This window comes from Gopherus flavomarginatus, chromosome 4 (assembly GCF_025201925.1).
Source record: "Gopherus flavomarginatus isolate rGopFla2 chromosome 4, rGopFla2.mat.asm, whole genome shotgun sequence".
Lineage (NCBI taxonomy): Eukaryota > Metazoa > Chordata > Testudines > Testudinidae > Gopherus > Gopherus flavomarginatus.
The window spans coordinates 89,283,193-89,302,311 of NC_066620.1; the positions used below are offsets into that span (position 1 = coordinate 89,283,193).

Here is a 19,119-nt window from a genome sequence, read left to right on the forward strand (position 1 = left end):
GATTAGAACTACACAGGAACGTTTGCCAGCCTCACAGCACAGAGGGGAAAATCAGGACTGATTCAGATGAACAGGCTGTAAATTGCTGCCACTGCAGTGACAGACTCCAGTGACTGCTTTTAAGAGGTCTGTCATCAATATTGAAATTGCAATTCACAGCAAGCCTCCTGAAAGGTAATTCAATTGAACAAATGGCTAAGGGCTAGAGTCTGACTAGCTTGTGAACATAGCATGTGTGCGTGGGGATGAGCAAGGAGCTTCCTCCCATTATGCAGCATATGTAAGGCCAGCCACCACTACAGTCCCTACACTTAGGTGCATTTACGCCTCTGCAAGGTGGGCATAATGATTTTGTTGAACTCTTCCACTGGGGGAAAAAAAACAAAAAAGAAACATTTTTTGACTAGCTCTAATCATAACTATTTTTTCTGCAATGTACAATTTACCCTACAGGAGCCCTTTCATTGCACCTCAGGCATATATCACATTTTTTTTCCTATTTTTGTTTCACTAGTTTGCATTCTAAGAGTCTGATTCTGCAACCCTCGCTCACATTCAGTAGTACCTGCTCCCACTGACCTCAGTGGGCCTGCTCACATGAGCAACTGCTACAGAGAATAAACTAGGCTTGGAGTCTCTACTGCCTCGCACTTTGCACTCGTCAAAGCGGGTATGAAATGCTTCCTGAATAGCACTCCCTTTGCACTGGTGTAAATGACCACAGTGGGGACAAGGCGGTGGAGAATCAGAACCTCAAGCTCTTAACAGGCACTCATCACCAAGAACACTGGGAGGCCGAGAGGTTTCTGTACATTACAACAGTGATTCTCGGCTTTTTCCATCCCATGATCCTTATTAAAAAATGTTTCAGGCTCCCCCCTCTCCTATTTAGCTATAAAGACAGGTGCGGGAAGAGTTGTGACCCCTTGAAGCCTGTTTGTGGCTCTTCTGGGGATCACAAAACCCAGTTTGAGAATCTATGTGTTATAGCATCTTTTGTGTTAGTTTGGCAATGGGCATTGCTGACATGGGTATGTGCCTGGCAAACTATCTATGGTGTTTATATGATTCCCCCATCACTGTAGTGTCTGAGTGCCTCACAATTTTTGATCCCTGTGAAGTAGAGAAATTCTATTATTCCCATTTTACAGATAGGGAACTCAGTCACGGATAGGGAAAGCGGCTTGCCCACAGGTGCACTGGAATTCTGTGATGTAGTAGTGAATTGAACTCAGAGAAGCTAAACTAGGACATTAACTGCCGGACTATACTTCTTGTCCAGTTGGAATAGGCAAGATGTTGCAAGCTTAGGGACAGCATATAAGGGGGCTTAGAGATGAGTGCAGGAGGAGTGGTGAGGCTGCTTTCATTATCACAGAGAGGGGAGGTGTAGTAAGAAATGATGGCAGAGATGTAGGCATGGTGGAGTCATATGTGGCCCTGCAGATAAGAAAAGAAAATTAAACTTCAAAGCGAAGATGATGGGATGCCACTAGAGGGATCGAAGAGAAGAGTGAGTCATGAGCACACCAATAATTTTGAGGCGTGATCATATGAGATGTTAACAAGCAGTTGAGAGAATTTCCTGAGCTGCCAACAAGTGGCGACTGAGTTTTGCAGAGCAGCCATGGTACAAGCCTCTGTTGTTCACAAACAGAAACTGTCTGCTCCTTTCATTAGGAAAGGTTCATATCACAACAGCAGCATGTGCTTTTTCTTAGCAGAGCTCGGTCCTGCTGAGTCAGAGTCACCTTGTAAGCAGCCAAGCAAGAGCCAGTAAAATGGGCATTAATAAAGTTGTTCTGAGCCACACAAGAGCAGCGGTAATGCAGATGTGAACTGCTCAGAGGCAAGATAGTTTTAGAAGATAAGACATGGATGGGCTGAAGGCTTAGCAGAGGAGAGCTACTGCAGGTAGAGACGTGAATGCAATACTCATTCTAGAGAAACAGACTACTTCATGTCTGGGGAGCTTCCAGCTGAGTTTAATGTCCTACTGTATCTGTGACACACAGATTAAGTCTGGCACCCTGACTGAGCAAGCAGGAAATGCTTCTTTGTCCTGGCTCTGTGGGATTCAGGGGAGGAGCCCTACTGTGTGAGAGCACCCAGCCCCAAGCGAGTCCCAGCCTCTGCTACAGGACCAGCACAGGTTAACCGAACAACTGGACTCAGCAGAGGTGACAAATGCTGTCAGCTTCCTGCAAGTAAGAACCACACAGCCCCATGGATGTACCGGTAAGAAGCCACGGCTGAGACTCCTGTCTGTAGTCACTCTGGTCTCTTTCTAGCTAGGCGCCCTTCCCCACACCAGCTCACTCTGAGTGCAGAGTAGGGGAAGTTTCTCCTCTTCCCACCTTTGGGGATAGGTAAAGGGAGCGGAGGGGGTGTGGACATGCACAGTGTGAGAGGGAAGGCGGAAGAGGACCTTGGTGAGGGCAAGGCAGAACATCAAGGAATGAAGAAAGAGGAGCTTGGCAGGATGTGCAAGGGATTTGCAGGAGGGGAGCCTGAGAGGCAGAAACTGGGTTGGGGACTTGGGGAAGAGGAGCTGGGGAGGAGAAAGCAGAGAGATGAAGGATGAAGACAAGGGAGGCTGGAGAGATGGGACTGGGGAGAGGCAGAGCAAGGCGGGATGATAGGATACATCAAGGGGCAAAGAGGGGGAATAAAAAGCAAGTGGGTGCCATAGAAGGAAGATAGAGAGGGGGACATCACAGGATAAGATCAGAAAGTTGCAGCGCTGGTGAGGGAGTTACAGCGCTGCAACTTAGGAGGTGTACACATCTGCAGGGCACCACCAGCGCTGCAACTCCCTGTTTGCAGCGCTGGCCGTACTCCCGTTTTGTCTCGGGTGTAGAGGATCCAGCGCTGGTGATCCAGCGCTGGTAATCAAGTATAGACACTTACCAGCGCTTTTCTTGACCTCCGTGGAATAAGCAGGTATCCCAGCATACCTGAGGAAGCCTCTGGTAATCAAGCTGGTCTCCTTCCCCGGCTTGCTCTCGCGTTCCCCGAACCCCGAGCAAGCAGGTCTCCTTCCCTGCAGTTTGCTCTCGCGTTCCCCGAACCACCCTGCAAACCGCAGGGAAGGAGACCTGCTTGCTCGGGGGTTCGGGGAACGAGAGAGCAAACCGGGGAAGGAGACCAGCTTCTCCGCGGTTTGCTCTCGCGTTCCCCGAACAAGCAGGTCTCCTTCCCTGCGGTTTGCACGGTGGTTCGGGGAACGCGAGAGCAAACCGCGGCGAAGCTGGTCTCCTTCCCCGGTTTGCTCTCGCGTTCCCGGAACCACCCTGCAAACCGCAGGGAAGGAGACCTGCTTGCTCGGGGTTCGCGGAACGTGAGAGCAAACCGCGGCGAAGCTGGTCTCCTTCCCCGGTTTACTCTCGCGTTCCCCGAACCCGAGCAAGCAGGTCTCCTTCCCTGCGGTTTGCAGGGTGGTTCGCGGAACGCAAGAGCAAACCGCGGCGAAGCTGGTCTCCTTTCCCGGTTTGCTCTCGCGTTCCCCGAAACCCCTTGAAGCCGCCCAACAGCGCTGCAGTGTGGCCACATCTAACACCACTTGCAGCGCTGGTTGCTGTAAGTGTGGCCACTCTGCAGCGCTGGCCCTATACAGCTGTACTAATACAGCTGTAACAACCAGCGCTGCAAAATTTTAGATGTAGACATGGCCTTAGACAGACCTAGGGGTAGAGGGATACGGGATGTGGCAAAGGGGCTATAGCCACCTTGGAAGAGTGAACAGAAGTGGGATAGCTATGGATAGGTTGTGGAGAGGAGAAAGGATGGTGTTTGAAGGGACAGGAAGTAGAGACTGGACTTGTGGGTAGAGGAGAGAGGGATGGAAAGTTGGGTAGAGGCCAGGGAGGTGTTTAGAACTTTAGGTGGAGGTAGGAGGGAACTAATACTGCTGGGAGCTTTGGGCACAGCGTGGCTCCTGGTTCTGTGAGTGTCTTTGTCCTCCCTTGACTTTGTTGACAGAATTACTCCACTGATTGGCAGCTGTCAGCTAGGCCTGATTGATTCCCAGGAGAAAACAGCCTTTGCTACTTGGGTTATTCCACTTAGCCACCCCTCAGCATTTAATAGGTTGCATCCTCCATGGCCACCAGCAGTATGCAGCTGCACACCTGCATGATGGGTCATTTTTAGTCCTGCTTATCATCACTGAGTGAGGAGGGAACTGACCTAGAGGGAGGCTGGAGTCAGTGCTCACCTGAACTCCTGTAAATTTGGGAAAGGAGAAGCTACATACTTGCTAGGAAATGGGCAGGTTCAACCTACCCTACCTCCACCCACAGAGAAAGTGGAGACCCTGCAAAAAGCCCAAACCCTAAAACCAAGAAGCAGATATGATCCTTCTTGGAGATGGCCGGCTATTGCATGGTATTCCTGACATATTTCACCACACTTGACTGAGCTTAAAAAACCGTGAGGCACCACAGCAGGTGTGTGAGACAGAACCATTCGACCAGGCTTTCACAGTGATACAAGAACATATTTTGTAAACAGCCTGGACTGAGCAGCCTGGATTTTAACTGGATGCTTACTCTACTGAGCAGATTAATTGGATATTGAATTGGGGACTGTATGATTCCAGAAATTTCAGGGGGAAAACCACAATATATTATACTGGAGATGTAAACTCCTTCCTATTGGGGTGAGGAGTGGGGAAGATGTTTAAGGTAGAGAGAGTGGTTACTTTAAGACAGTACTCGCTTGGGAACCCTTTTATTTTGGTTACAGGCCATGCTGCCCTGTGTTGGTTACATACTCTGAAAGAGTCTAATCTCCAGATCATCCATTACTACTTGAGGCTCCAGCCTTATGTTTTCCATGTACAACACGGACCTGGGAGGCAGCATGAGAAGGGTTAACTTCCTTTGTCAGGACACTAATACTGCCACAATCTTTAGAGAGTGAATCACAGGTGACATTCCGAGAGGATGAGTGTATGGGGTGTTTCTGGCCTTTCACAGAGAAGAACCTTTTCTGGTCTGACCGCACCCTACCCCAATTTGGTTGCTGGAAAGAAATCCCAGCATTCTTGCCTCTAATATAATGAGGCCAGCATGGATTATACAAGGGGAGTTTGCTAGGTAAGTGGACTTTGTTAACTTGCCAATTTGGGGCATGTAACTTGCTGACTTTGCCTGGAGGGGAAGCTCAGAGAACAGTCAGCCCACAAGAAAGGGCAGCTCTAACCCAAATAGCTGGGAAAGGGGTCTCCCTACACAGTGAGCTATTTAAGTTTTTTTTTTTAATTGCTGCTGTTAAAGACAATCCTGGGCCCGCATTCTAGTCTATGGGTATGGCTACGCTTGAAATTTCAAAGCGCTGCCAAAGCTTTCCCAGCGCTGCACGTAAACCACATCTTCTATGGGTGTAGCTTGCAGCGCTGGGAGCCCGCGCTCCCAGCGCTGCGGCACTGATTACACTAAGGCTTTACAGCGCTGTATCTTGCAGCGCTCAGGGGGGTGTTTTTTCACACCCCCTGAGCACGAAAGTTGCAGCGCTGTAAAGTGCCAGTGTAGCCAAGGCCTAGTGTGACTCTCCAGCTGTGGAAAGGGACTGCAAAACAGCCAGATGTCTCCAGCTGGCATGTAAAGTTGGCATAGCTACTTTCTGTCATTCCCCCTCTTCCCTCATTGTCTGATTCCAGCGTGGGGAACAATCTGGGGCGAAAGCATGGCCAGATGTCAATGTGCTCCGGCAACCCTCAGTAAGTAGGGGCCATCAGCAGCCAGGGATAGTTTTGAGCAGCTCTTGGGCTGCTGTAAACTATGCTGGCGCCAGAAGCAGGGAGTGGATGACAGGGGATGGATCACTCAGTGACTGCCTGTTCTGCTCATTCCCTCTGAAGTTCCTGGTATTGGTCACTGTTGGAAAACAGGATAGATACCTGGACCATTGGTCTGACCTAGTATGGCTGTTCTTATGGTCTTATGACCCAGGATGTGGGAGCCACAAAATGCTATTTGTTCCTCCCTCAGCTGTATCCACTGGCTAGCGGGCATAGCCAGAGATCAAAGGCAATAAAGCAACAGCCAGCCTGTGGCCTGAGATAGAGGGGTCTAGGGTGGCTCTTCTGTTTTTGTTGGGTTTGTTCAACGAAAGCTTAAAATGAACAGATACCCCAGTAAAAGGTGGCTGGCTAGAGGGAGGGGTGAACACTTGAGAAAAAAAAAAAAAAAAAGAAGTCAGCCAGAAGGTCTGTTGTGATTTAAGAGAAGCCAGGGCTCAGTTGTAGTCACCTCAGAGAACAGACATTCCTGACTGTGGGATGGAGTCATTAATTTAATTGGTCCATTCCATCTCCAGTTTCAGTGATACCCTCCATGTGAGAGCTTTTAGCTAGGAGTGTGTCGATCCCCTGCTTGAGAACTGAGGTTGCACACATGTTGGGCTCAGATCTTGAGACTCACTTAATCTTAGGTAAACTGACAGAAGGAATGAAAGGGGTGTCAAGTTGATACACAGCAGGCCCACTGGAGACGCTCACAGCTTGGTACAAAATGAAGAGCATCTCAACCTTATCAGATTTCATTGTAAAGAGTCAGCACATTCCTTTGGAGAGACTCATTAGAAGGCAGATAATCCAAAGGTCTGGACAGGGACATTGAGCAGGCCAAAATGTCTCTCGGATCAATCAAAAAAACAAAGGGTCCAATAATGCTTTTCAGGAACAGGTGTTGCTGGCGGGAAAGACTGTGTGTTGGTTCTCAACTGACAATCTCTCTAATTGTGTCTTTAAAAAAGAGTGGCATGTTAAAAACTATTTTAAAAAAGCTTCCCTATCCAAGTGACTACCAACACAAAGTATTACAAAACAAAGGATTTTGAAAATTTAACGTGCTTTTCACTGTTGCATGTGTGCACTGTTTATTCTTGCATCAGAGTGGGCAGTGAAGCGTTTCATTTTTGTTTAAAGTCAGTATCTATGTTCTTATGCACTAGTTCAGTTCAGCACTGGTTTGGGTTACAAACACTACAGGAGAAGGCTAGGTATGTAACTGCCAATATTTGCACCTCCAAAGCAAAAGCTGGGGTGAGGCTCAGCTGAAAATTAGACTCTATGTATGTGTGCCATGTCCTTAACATGAAGAGACAGTATTTCACTGTCTATTTAGAATATCTTGCATTTATTTATAAATATGCTATTCTCAAAGGGATATTAAGAATTCTTCACTTTTCCTTGGGGTTGGAAGAATATTTTTCTTCTGCATTTACCTGAATTATAAAACAAGGACTAACATTATCAGAAACTGGACGTTCCTCAAAAACAGGAGCTAGCTTTTACTTCTTGGTATGTTAAAATATATTCAGCCTTTCTTGTTTTCTTTGTTTTAGTCTTGATTGTGTGTGTGTGAAGCAACACTGTGACATCTAGTAGCTGGAAGAATGATTCCCAGCTGTATATTCCCAAATTCCACTGGGTTTTGCTGGAGGTAGGGTATCTTCCATTAGACAAACAGGCAAGATACTTGTTTTTGTGTGCTATATCTTTGTAAAGATTGTGAAACCCTCTAAGTAACAGTCTCACATTACCCAGTCACATAAACCATCTGGTTTGTTTGTCTGGTTTGCAACCTTAGTTAAGGAACAGACCTGATATAGATTTTCAAGCAACCTTTTAATCTTCGCCCTTTAAGCTTTAGCTGTAATTGTATTGCAGCCATACGTTTAACTATCTGCATTCTTCTGTGCCAGAACAGAAAGAAGCCATATACTAAACAGATGAAATATGAAATTTTGCCTCATTCTTACAAGTGATATGTGAACTTGGATATCAAGTACAGAGATCTAACGCAAGCTGATAAGTCCTAATTATTATTGCTTCAGAGCAACTGAATGAGTAACAGGTTCATATGGAGTTTTCAGTATCAGAGAAAATAAAGTTCACTAGCTGACACACAACTGGCTAACAATTCTTTCTACTACAGATGCAGTGAGACCTTGATCCTTACCAACAAGCAGACTTTGTTTTTCCCTCCCTAAGCACCAGCTGGGCCACTTGGATCAACACCGTTAACTGACAGGCCTTTATCTTCTATGAACCAACATGGAAAGGAATCTTAAGAATGTTCTTGTCATTTCTTTTGGATTTTTACTTCTATTTACTGCTTATGGAGGGCTGCAGAGTCTGCAGGTAAATGTAGCTAGTTTCATTAGTTGCTATGATATCCGTTCCTATAGTTTTATCAGTCCAGTCAAGGGGTGTGAAACATAATGTTTTCTTGGTATCTTTGAAGAACATGTGTGCTTTTCTGGTGTGGGTTGAAAGATCAGTCTGGCAAAAGATGATGTGTTTTACCCAAGTTCCAGAGCCTCTGTTAAGAATTTTATCTGCTTAATGCAATGGAAGGGCTCAGAAACAGAGGGGCTTTTTCGGAACAGAAATAGTTCTAGAAATGCCTAGATCTGTAAAGAAATGCCTAAGACGTAAGTTAGCCAGGAAAAGGTGACATGTTATCTTGTTTGCAGATTTGTGCAATGCCAAAAGCAGGATGTATCCTTCCTGCCATACAATCTTAAACTGTGATCTTCTCAGATCTCAAATCAAATTTCGGAATAAAAGGCTGTCTCGAAAAACCCAGAATGCTTCAAGTAGGGATGTTGGTAATTCAGGATGTGGTTCTCTTCCTTCTGCGGCCCCCCCTTGATGAAGAAAAAGGGTGCATCTTTCAATCATGTAAACTTAACATGATTGGAAAGTCCTGTTAATACACAGTCTAATACATTTGAAGCCTGGTTAACTGGTTGCATTGTAGCCTAGCAGGAACCTTTAAAGAATTTCTTTTTCATCTCATGATGTTTAAACTCATGATTTTTTGTGTTCTGACTAATAATATTTATAATGCTTGGAGCTGGCAATACTTTATATATGGATTTTTAATAAGAATCCCCTCTGATTTGCAAGCCAATTTGCATGTCTATTGAACAATGAGTTCCTTACAGCTGCACAATGGCAGCCATGGAAGAGAAGTGGCAGAAGCTAATATTGCTTCAGGCAGCATTACTTCCACTGGAATTTCCAAACAGCTCTCAAACCAGCCAGGGATTATGGGAAGCTGTTCTTTAGCTCCACCTCTGTGGTCCGAACCCTGCAGAGCCAGTTCCTCATGGAACACTTGTGGAGAAGCTGCTAGAGGCTCAGACAAAGGATGAGACGAGGCCATGGATGTGGTACCCTGCAACCACTCACCAAGATCTGAAAGATCTTAACTAAAACAGGTCAAAAAAAATGGCAACACACTAGTTTTATGTCAACATTTAGTTTAATCTAAATCAAAACTTTTTGCAGAAAAATGTTGATTTCAACAATGTTTTTCAGTGGGAAAAAGCTGAAACCAATCATTTTGACTTTCTCATTTCAACTTTGTATTATAGTTTAATATTAAAAATATAAAAGTCGAAACAAATCAAAACAAGAAAGTAGAAACAACACATTCTTCTTCGAGTGATTGCTCATATGCATTCCAGTTAGGTGTGTGCGCGCCGCGTGCACGTTCGTCGGAGAAACTTTTACCCTAGCAACCCAGGCGGGTCGGCCGGGCGCCCCCTGGAGTGGCGCCGCTATGGTGCCCAATATATATCCCAGCCGACCCGGCCACCCTTCAGTTCCTTCTTACCGCCCGTGTCGGTCGTTGGAACTGTGGAGCGCAGCTTCGCTGACCTCCACACTCCCTAGCAGCTCATTTCGCTATTGTTGTATATAGTAGTTATAGTGGTTATTGTACATATATAGATATATAGTTGTTAGTTAGTCAGTTATCTAGTGTTGTTAGTGTAGTTATTAGTTGTAGTTGAGGGGATCGGGGGTACCCCCCCCTTCCCCGCACCAGGAGCCGGAGCTCATGCCTGGCTCATCGGGCTTCAAGCAGTGCTCGGCTTGTCACAAGCCCATGCCAGTTGGAGACCCCCATGATTCCTGCTTGAAGTGCCTCGGGGAGTCGCACTTATCGGCCAAGTGCTCGATCTGTAAGTCCTTTAAACCGAGAACCAAGAAGGAGTGGGACATTAGATTGAGACAGCTCCTTATGGAAGCGGCCCTGACACCTTTGCCCTCGGCACCGAGCGCAAGTCAGCCGGTGAGCAAGGGCACCGCCATGGCGCTGAGTGCTACCACCAAAAAGCCGGCACCGAAACCGGCCCAGAGCTGCTCCATCTCCCCGAGGCCGAAGGCGGTGAAGGCACAGATCATCTCGCCACCAGCCGCCCTACAATCAGAGCCTGCACAAAAGGCGGATCGCCCAGCACCGATACCTGCCGCGGCACCGTCTAAGCCGGTACCGTTGACTCCGACCCCGCGAGGGCCGTTGAGTCCGGCACCTGGCAGCTCCCCGGTGCACACCGTGGTAGAGCTTGCTTCACCCTCTACCCCGGAGACGTTTGCTGCAGCGAGGGAGCTAATCGCCATCACCGAGGCACCGATGCCCTTACCCCCGGCACCGCCGGTGCGGGTACTATGCTCTATGGGCAAACCGACCCTGACCAGACCAGCTTCAGTCAGTGTGGCAGACCGGCACCGCTCCAGATCGCGGTCCCGTGGACGCTCGGCATCGAGGCGCCACTCAGGTTCGCGACGTCGATCCCGATCCCGGCACCGGTCGGACTCCCGGCACCGATCGCCTTGGCACCGGTCAGACTCCCGGCACCGATCAGACTCCCGGCACCGATCAGACTCCCGGCACCGTTCACCTTGGTACCGCTCACGCTCTCGGCACCGGTCGGGCTCCCGGCGCCGGTCGACGTCCCGAGCGTCAACCCGGTACTCCCGGCACCGCTCCAGCTCACGGCACCGCTGTGGGCACCGCACCTCCAGGAGCAGATCTAGACAAAGGCAATCGGGATCCCGGTCGACATCCCAACACCGAGCCAGTCGCAGGTCCCGGTCTCGCTCTCAACACCGATACCGACACCGGTCACCACGATCCAGAGGTGTGAGGTTGGTCGGTACCTCGGCACCGACTTTCGCCGCTCCACCGTGGCCATCTAGAGGCACGTCGGCATCCTCCCAGGCGGGTAGCTATTACGAACGGGACCAGGACCCCGAAGTACAGCTGGGAGTGTTCCAAGACCCCCACCCGCAGGATGCGGGTGCCCAACAGTGGGGTTTTTGGACACCCTGGGCTTACCATCAGGCCCAGGGTGCCCCTGTGCCTCAGACACGTTCTATCGCCTCAGAACATCGGGTGCCAGAGGCCACTGTTTCCCGCCCCCCCGTGGTTGAGTCGGACAAACAGCCGCCTCCAGACTCCCCGGGTCAACACGAGCAGGAACCAGGCCAAGAACAAGAGACAGCGCAGGATACCCTCATCCCCGGAGTATCCTCCTCCTCCTCCTCGCCAGATGAGGCAGTGGCTGGGTCGTCAGCGTCGGGACCCCCACCTATAGACCTCAGAGTCCACCAGGACCTCCTCCGTAGAGTGGCCCTTAATATCAACCTTCCGGTGGAGGAGGTCTCAGAGGTTGAGGACCCAGTAGTGAGCATCCTCTCGGCCGATGCTCCTACCCGGGTTGCCCTCCCATTCATAAAGACTATCCAGTCTACCGCCAATAACCTGTGGCAGTCACCAGCCTCCATCCCACCGACAGCTAAGGGAGTGGAAAGTAAGTACATGGTACCCTCTCGGGGGTACGAGTACCTGTATGTCCACCCTCCTCCCTCCTCCCTAGTGGTTCAGTCGGTCAACGACAGGGAACGGCATGACCAGCAGGCACCGGCCCCCAAATCCAAGGAGGCTAGGCGGATGGACCTCATGGGTCGCAAGGTGTACTCAGCTGGGGCCTTGCAACTCCGTGTGGCCAACCAGCAGGCCCTACTGGGGCGTTATAACTACAATATATGGGCGGAGGTGGGTAAGTTCTCCGAACTGCTACCCCAGGACTCACGCCCGGAATTTAACGCGTTCCTGGAGGAGGGTAAGAAGGTGGCCAGGACCTCCCTCCAGGCCTCCCTCGACGCAGCTGACTCGGCAGCCAGAACCCTGGCGTCCGGAATAACCATGAGGCGCATTTCATGGCTTCAAGCCTCCACACTACCCCCGGAACTACAATATACAGTCCAGGACCTACCCTTTGACGGGAAAGGGTTGTTCTCGGACAAGACGGACTCCAAATTACAAAACCTAAAGGACAATCGAGTCATCATACGCTCGCTGGGGATGCATACACCTTCCACCCAGCGTAGACCCTTCAGACCCCAAGCACGACGCCCATTCTTCCCACCCCGTCAGAGGCAGGACATCAATAGACGGTGTGGCCGGAGGGGCCGCAGACTCCAATCCAGCTCCCAGGGAGGCCAAAACCAAGGGCCTTCCAAGGCACAGCCAGGCCCCAAGTCCGGCTTTTGAAGGTGCGCCTAGGGACGGCATACCAGACTCAAGACAGGATCCTTCCCCTACCTTCTCCAACCGCCTCTCCCACTTCCTCCCGGCGTGGTCCCAGTTAACATCAGACCGTTGAGTGCTACGCACAGTGAAGCACGGATACCATCTGCAATTTGCTTCCTCACCCCCTTCCCGCCCCCTTTCCCGGTCCCTTTTCAGGGACCCCTCTCACGAGCAAACCCTCCTGCAGGAGGTTCGTTCCCTCCTCGCGGCGGGAGCTATAGAGGAAGTACCTCTAGGCGAGAGAGGCAAGGGATTCTACTCCTGATATTTTCTGATCCCCAAATCCAAGGGAGGTCTCAGACCCATCCTAGACCTGCGAGGCCTCAACAAATGGATGCTCAAGTTGAAGTTCCGCATGATCTCCCTGGGAACCATTATCCCATCCCTGGATCCTGGAGACTGGTATGCCGCCCTCAACATGAAGGACGCGTACTTCCATATAGCCATCTTTCCACCACACAGGAAGTACCTTCGCTTCACGGTCAGACATCAGCACTTCCAGTTCGCAGTCCTGCCCTTCGGCCTCTCCACAGCCCCGAGGGTGTTTACCAAGTGCATGGCCGTTGTGGCCGCCCACCTCCGTCGGCGGAAAATCCATGTCTTCCCGTACCTCGACGACTGGCTCCTGAAAGGGTCCTCCCAGTCGCAGGTGCGGCGACATGTCGAGGCCGTTACGGACCTTTTCTCCCAGCTAGGCCTGCTTCTCAATGCCGAGAAATCCAGCCTGGTCCCCACACAGAGGTTAGACTTCATAGGCGCGACCCTGGACTCTACTCAGGCCAGGGCCTACTTACCTCAACCTCGCTTCCAGACGATCGTTGTGATCATTCGGAGCTTGCAGGCCTCCCCAATTACCTCGGCTCGCACCTGCCTCACACTTCTAGGGCATATGGCCGCATGCACTTACGTGACAAAGCATGCCAGGCTCCGAATGAGGCCCTTCCAAACGTGGCTTCATTCCGTATTCAGCCCGAGCAGGGACCACCTGGATGTATTGGTGATGGTCCCCCCCAACCCTTTCCGCTCCCTCGACTGGTGGCTGACCCCATCCCTAGTATGTGCGGGGATGCCGTTCCATCCACAGCAACCGTCGATGACTCTAACAACCGATGCATCATCCCTGGGGTGGGGGGCCCACCTAGGGGACCTGCGCACCCAGGGCCTCTGGTCGTCCCAAGAGCTGTCACTCCACATAAATGTCCGGGAGCTAAGGGCAGTCTGCCTCGCCTGCCAAGCATTTCAACGACACCTACACGGCCGTTGTGTTTCCGTACTCACGGACAACACGACAGCCATGTATTATATCAACAAACAGGGGGGAACCCGTTCGTCTCCCCTATGTCAGGAAGCCATTCGACTCTGGGACTTCTGCATAGCCCAGTCGATAGACCTGGTGGCATCCTTCCTCCCAGGGGTCAAGAACACGCTGGCGGACAGACTCAGCCAATCCTTCCTCTGCCACAAATGGTTGATCAGACCCGATGTCATCCATTCCATCTTCCAGAGGTGAGGATTTCCCCACATAGACCTCTTCGCAACCAAGTCCAACAGGAAGTGCCAGGAGTTTTGCTCCTTTCAAGGTCTCTCTCCCGGGTGGATCACGGACGCATTTCTCCTGCCATGGTCCCGCCACCTCCTGTATGCCTTCCCTCCATTCCCTCTGGTGCACAAAGTCCTGTTGAAGCTGCGCAGGGACAAAGTGCATCTAATCCTGATCGCACCTGCGTGGCCCAGACAGCACTGGTTGACCGCCTTGCTGGACCTATCTGTGGACCCCCCAGTTCCCCTTCCTCTCCACCCAGACCTGATCACACAGGATCACGGCAGGCTTCGTCACCCGGACCTACGGGCCCTGCACCTCACGGCGTGGCTCCTGCATGGCTGAACACGGCGGAGCTCAGCTGCTCCGCACCGGTCCAACATATACTCCTTAACAGCAGGAAGCCTTCCACTCGCTCAACGTACAGGGCCAAGTGGAAGCGTTTCTCGTGCTGGTGCGCTACTCAAGGGGTGAACCCTACGCAGACCCCAATTCCCACGGTCCTAGACTACCTCTGGTACCTTAAGCAGCAGGGCCTGGCGACATCCTCCTTAAAGGTACACTTAGCGGCCATATCCGCCTTTCGGCCAGGAGAGGATGGCCGCTCCGTATTCTCCCACCCCTTTAGTCGCCAGGTTTGTTAAAGGCCTGGAGCGTCTCTACCCCCCCGTACGCCACCCTGCTCCTACCTGGGACCTTAACTTGGTCCTGAACAGGCTCACGCTCCCGCCATTCGAGCCACTGGCGACTTGCTCGCTCACGTACCTGTCATGGAAGACGGCCTTCTTGGTGGCCATTACATCGGCCAGACGGGTCTCAGAGCTGAGAGCTCTCACAGTGGATCCACCCTACACCGTCTTCCATAAGGACAAAGTGCACCTGTGACCCCACCCGGCGTTCCTCCCTAAGGTTGTTTCTGCCTTCCATACCAACCAGGACATCTTCCTCCCGGTCTTCTTCCTGAAGCCACACTCTTCCCGGCGGGAGCAGCAGCTACACTCCTTAGATGTACGTAGAGCGCTCGCTTTCTACATTGAGCGAACAAAGCCATTTCGGAAGTCCCCTCAGCTATTTGTGGCGATCGCAGAACGGATGAGGGGCCAACCTATCTCCTCTCAGAGGATTTCCTCCTGGGTAACTGCATGCATTCGCGCATGCTACGACTTAGCTCGTGTCCCCTCTAGCCACCTCATGGCACATTCCACGAGAGCTCAGGCGACGTCGGCAGCCTTCCTGGCGCACGTGCCTATCCAGGAGATATGCCGTGCAGCGACCTGGTCATCGGTCCACACATTCACCGCACACTATGCGCTAGTCAGACAATCAAGAGATGATGCGGCCTTCGGCGTAGCAGTTTTAAATACTGCCACATCTCACTCCGACCCCACCGCCTAGGTAAGGCTTGGGAATCACCTAACTGGAATGCATATGAGCAATCACTCGAAGAAGAAAAGACGGTTACTCACCTTTGTAACTGTTGTTCTTCGAGATGTGTTGCTCATATCCATTCCAAACCCACCCTCCTTCCCCACTGTCGGAGTAGCCGGCAAGAAGGAACTGAAGGGTGGCCGGGTCGGCTGGGATATATATTGGGCGCCATAGCAGCGCCACTCCAGGGGGCGCCCAGCCGACCCGCCTGGGTTGCTAGGGTAAAAGTTTCTCCGACGAACGTGCACGCGGCACTCACACACCTAACTGGAATGGATATGAGCAACACATCTCGAAGAACAGTTACAAAGGTGAGTAACCGTCTTTTTTTACATTATTGAAATGACACATTTTGATGCTCCCAAATCAAACTTTTTTGGAATTTGTTTTGTGGGAAACTTCAAAATTTTGATTCTTTTCATTCGGACTGGGAACTTTTTTTTGGGTGGGTGCGTGAAATGTCAGAATTTCCCATGGAATGGAAATTCCAATTTCTGACCAGCTCTAATTTTAACCCCTTGTGCTCATGGAAGTGGAGAGCAAGATCTGACTCAATATTATTATTTATTAATATTACTGTAGCACCTAGGAGCCCTAGTCATCAACCAGAACCCCAATGGTTTAGGTGCTGTATTTAGCTAGTAAACAGGAAGCACATTTTTGCACTCTACTAATTACTCTATACGCATCCAAGAGCTGTGGCCAGCCACTGAAAAGTACCCATCTCTAGAGTGAAGGGCAGCAGACAACCAGTTACCCACCATGCAATGTGTCATAATAGTGATGGGTAGGGAAGAGACAATTTTGGCCAAGGACCCTGGTGACCGCATGCGTCTACAAAAAAATGCCCCGGGGCTTACATGGGTACACACAACTTCAATTTTTAAGGTATCCTTTGAAATAACATTCCACAGGGTAAACTGCCTGGAACTCAGATCTACCTAGGAAGGGCCAACTAGACCATGCTGGAATTTGAACTTTTGGGTCTAAGCAGTTTTCAAACCTTGTGCTTAAAGTACTAAGGCATTACCTCCAGCAAAAATCCCCTTGGGATTATGAATCAAGAGATTTTCTTTTCAAAGTAAACAAGAAAGTGGGAGAGAAAGAAAACAGATTTTCCTTAAATCTCATTGCACTAAAAAATAAAATGCATTGGTTGCAAACTAAAATCCTGGATCTGAACTCCACTCTGCATCCCAAATGTTTAGACAATTCACAATCCAAACCTGAATCTGAATCAAAATTTTGAAAGTGGTCCCTATCTTTGATGGCTTAAATCAAAATCTTGGAACTTGGATGGGTAGGGGATGTTAAAATACAGATCCAACGTCTGGCTTCATCCTATGTCTGCCAAAGCCAGTTTTGAGTATCCCCTTCCGCACTCTCTTTTCCATCCTTACCCTAGTGGCTTTGGAAGCTTTGATGTTTCAGCTACCATATTTCCCCTTCTCACATGGTAAATTCTGGGTCAACTTGGTTTTGTCTCCACAGAGCAGTCTCCACTCTGAAGAGGGTCTTGGTGTTGCCTCACTAAGTGTTATCTATGCAGCTCTCATCCTCTCTTCCATGTTTCTCCCTCCAATCCTCATTAAGAAGCTGGGCTGCAAGTGGACCATTGCAGGCTCCATGTGCTGCTACATCGCATACTCCTTGGGCAACTTCTATGCCAGCTGGTACTAATGGCCTTTTATACTGTTCTGCCAGAGTTTAACTAGTGACACCCGTTCATTACATCTGGGTTAGATATGCAGAGGGGCAATTTTTCCTCCTCAGAGGATTATCAGTGTTTGGAATTTCCTGCCCCCAGTGGAACTGCCAGAACCAACCAAACAGACACCTACTTGGGCAGAGTCGTCTCTTGGGTAGGGTGAATCAAGGTGACCACCCTAGGCCCCACACTCTAGGGGGCACTGTGCTTCGATAAAATCATGAGGAGGCAGGTAGGGAGGTGAGGTGGTTGGTCAGGTGAGCGGGGTGAGGAGGCAAATGGAGAGGTGAGCAGCAGTCAGGCAGGGGCGTGAGGAGGAGCCCCCCTACCAGAACCTTCCCCTTCCCCACAATGCCTCCTGCCCATCAGCACCTCTCACTCCCTCTCAGCGCCTACCGCCTGCCGCAAATCAGATGTTCCATGGCGTCAGGAGGTGCTAGGGGTGGAGGGGAGAGGAGTGAGGGCACAGCATGCTCAGGGGAGGGAGCAAAACTGGGCAGGGAAGAGGCAGGGCAGGGGCGGAGCTGGGGTGAGAAGAAGCAGGGTGAGAGAGTGTGGCCTTAGGGGAAGAGTTAGAGTGAGGGCAGGGCCTAGGAGAAAGCGGGGGGGGGGCATCTCCAGCAGATTAAACTCAGGGCCTACGTCCTGGGCCCTGCAGCCCCCTAGGGCTGGCCCTATACTTGGGCACCAATGGTATCTTGGGGTATAAACAGAATTAGAAGATTAACAATGGTGAGATTCTTGCTCACGTATAGAGGTTTAACTGATGGGGGTCAGGAAAGAATTTCTCCCCTGAACCTGTTGGCAAGACTGTAGAGTAGGGAAGATTTGCCTTATTTTGAAGCAGTCAGCAGCAAACATCCCTTAGGCTCAGGTGGGTACATGCCACATGATTAATTTCCTGTCACTGCAGAGGTAGAAATGGCAAGGCATTGGTGAACACTAGTCCAACCAATTGTCTTCTATGGTTCATTTAGAGATGGGCTGAAGCTGAAAAGTTTGGATGTGGATCCAAACTTTCCCATAGTTTGGAGATGTTCAAATCTGGGGTTTGGCTCATCTTAGAGCTAGTCATGAAGTTCAGATCCAAACCAAACTTCCCTAGATCCATTTTTTGGTTCTTGTCAGTTTTTATATTTCAAAATCAATAGCTTCTCATAAGAACAAAACAGCTAAACACATACAGCTTTTTGGAACAGTGTAAGAAAAGAAAAGCCATAGCAGAATAAATAGATAGCCTACAACATACCATTTAAGCTGTACTTGTGTATGTCCATCACTCTTGTAGCCTAGGTGATCCTAAGGTTCTCCTCCATCAGTAAACATCTGTGTCAACTAAACCAAGCTGAGGCCAGAAAACGGGGCTTCTATGGACAGGATTTTGGATATTTCTAGCACTGAAGATGTGGGGAGAAACCAACTGACCTAGTGGTCTGATATGCAGTATTTATTTTCATAGGAGTCCAACTTAGAAACAAAAGAGACATTACATTAACAAAATCCCCAGGAATTTCCCCAAATGTGAGTCCTCAAAACTGTTAGCCCATCTGCAGAAAAAAGAAATAGTGCCCCAACTCCATCCACTTTATGCTTTAACATTTCAGTTGTCCGCATAAATCACCATTTGTTTCAATTGAGGATGGACACCCTTGTTTTGCCTCATTCCTATCCTGCCTTAGTACTATGGATTAGAAAGTACACCACTCCCTTGAACTTTACTGGTTCATATTCTTCCTAAGGGAGGTTGCAAGAGACAATCCTAGAGAAGAAAGGAATATGTCCAGCCCAGGATGAAAAAAGGATTAAAAACAAATAGAATATGAGAGAAGAGCAGAGAGTGAGATTGTAAAATTCTAACTAAAAATAGAACTGAATGCAGACCATCCATTTGAGCCACTTGACTTTTGGGGTTTTTCTTCTATCCCAAATGCACAGAACAGACTTCCCTTTAGCAACAAAAATGTTTCCTTGTAAGTTGATTTTCCCTTTAACGTTTTAAAAAAAACATTTAGGACAAGACTGCAGCTTTAATCAAATGCTTCTGAAAG

General features: G+C 49.7%; 1 protein-coding gene across 9 annotated transcripts in view; it reads left to right on the top strand.

Annotated features, from left to right (window-relative positions):
• The first annotated feature begins 1,429 nt into the window (after positions 1–1,429).
• The window catches only part of UNC93A (unc-93 homolog A), a 50,312-nt gene continuing 32,622 nt past the window's right edge, over positions 1,430–19,119 (top strand). For 4 of the 9 annotated variants that reach the window (XM_050949133.1, XM_050949123.1, XM_050949128.1 and 1 more), the window contains exons 1-3: positions 1,851–2,238; positions 7,944–8,149; positions 16,855–17,036. In XM_050949133.1, coding sequence (XP_050805090.1) covers positions 8,063–8,149; positions 16,855–17,036 — 269 coding nt within the window. In that variant the 5' untranslated portion in view covers positions 1,851–2,238; positions 7,944–8,062. Of the gene's footprint in view, positions 1,514–1,844; positions 2,239–4,979; positions 5,100–7,943; positions 8,150–16,854; positions 17,037–19,119 lie in introns of those variants that run through there. The other 5 variants (XM_050949126.1, XM_050949125.1, XM_050949124.1 and 2 more) reach the window with 5 other exon arrangements.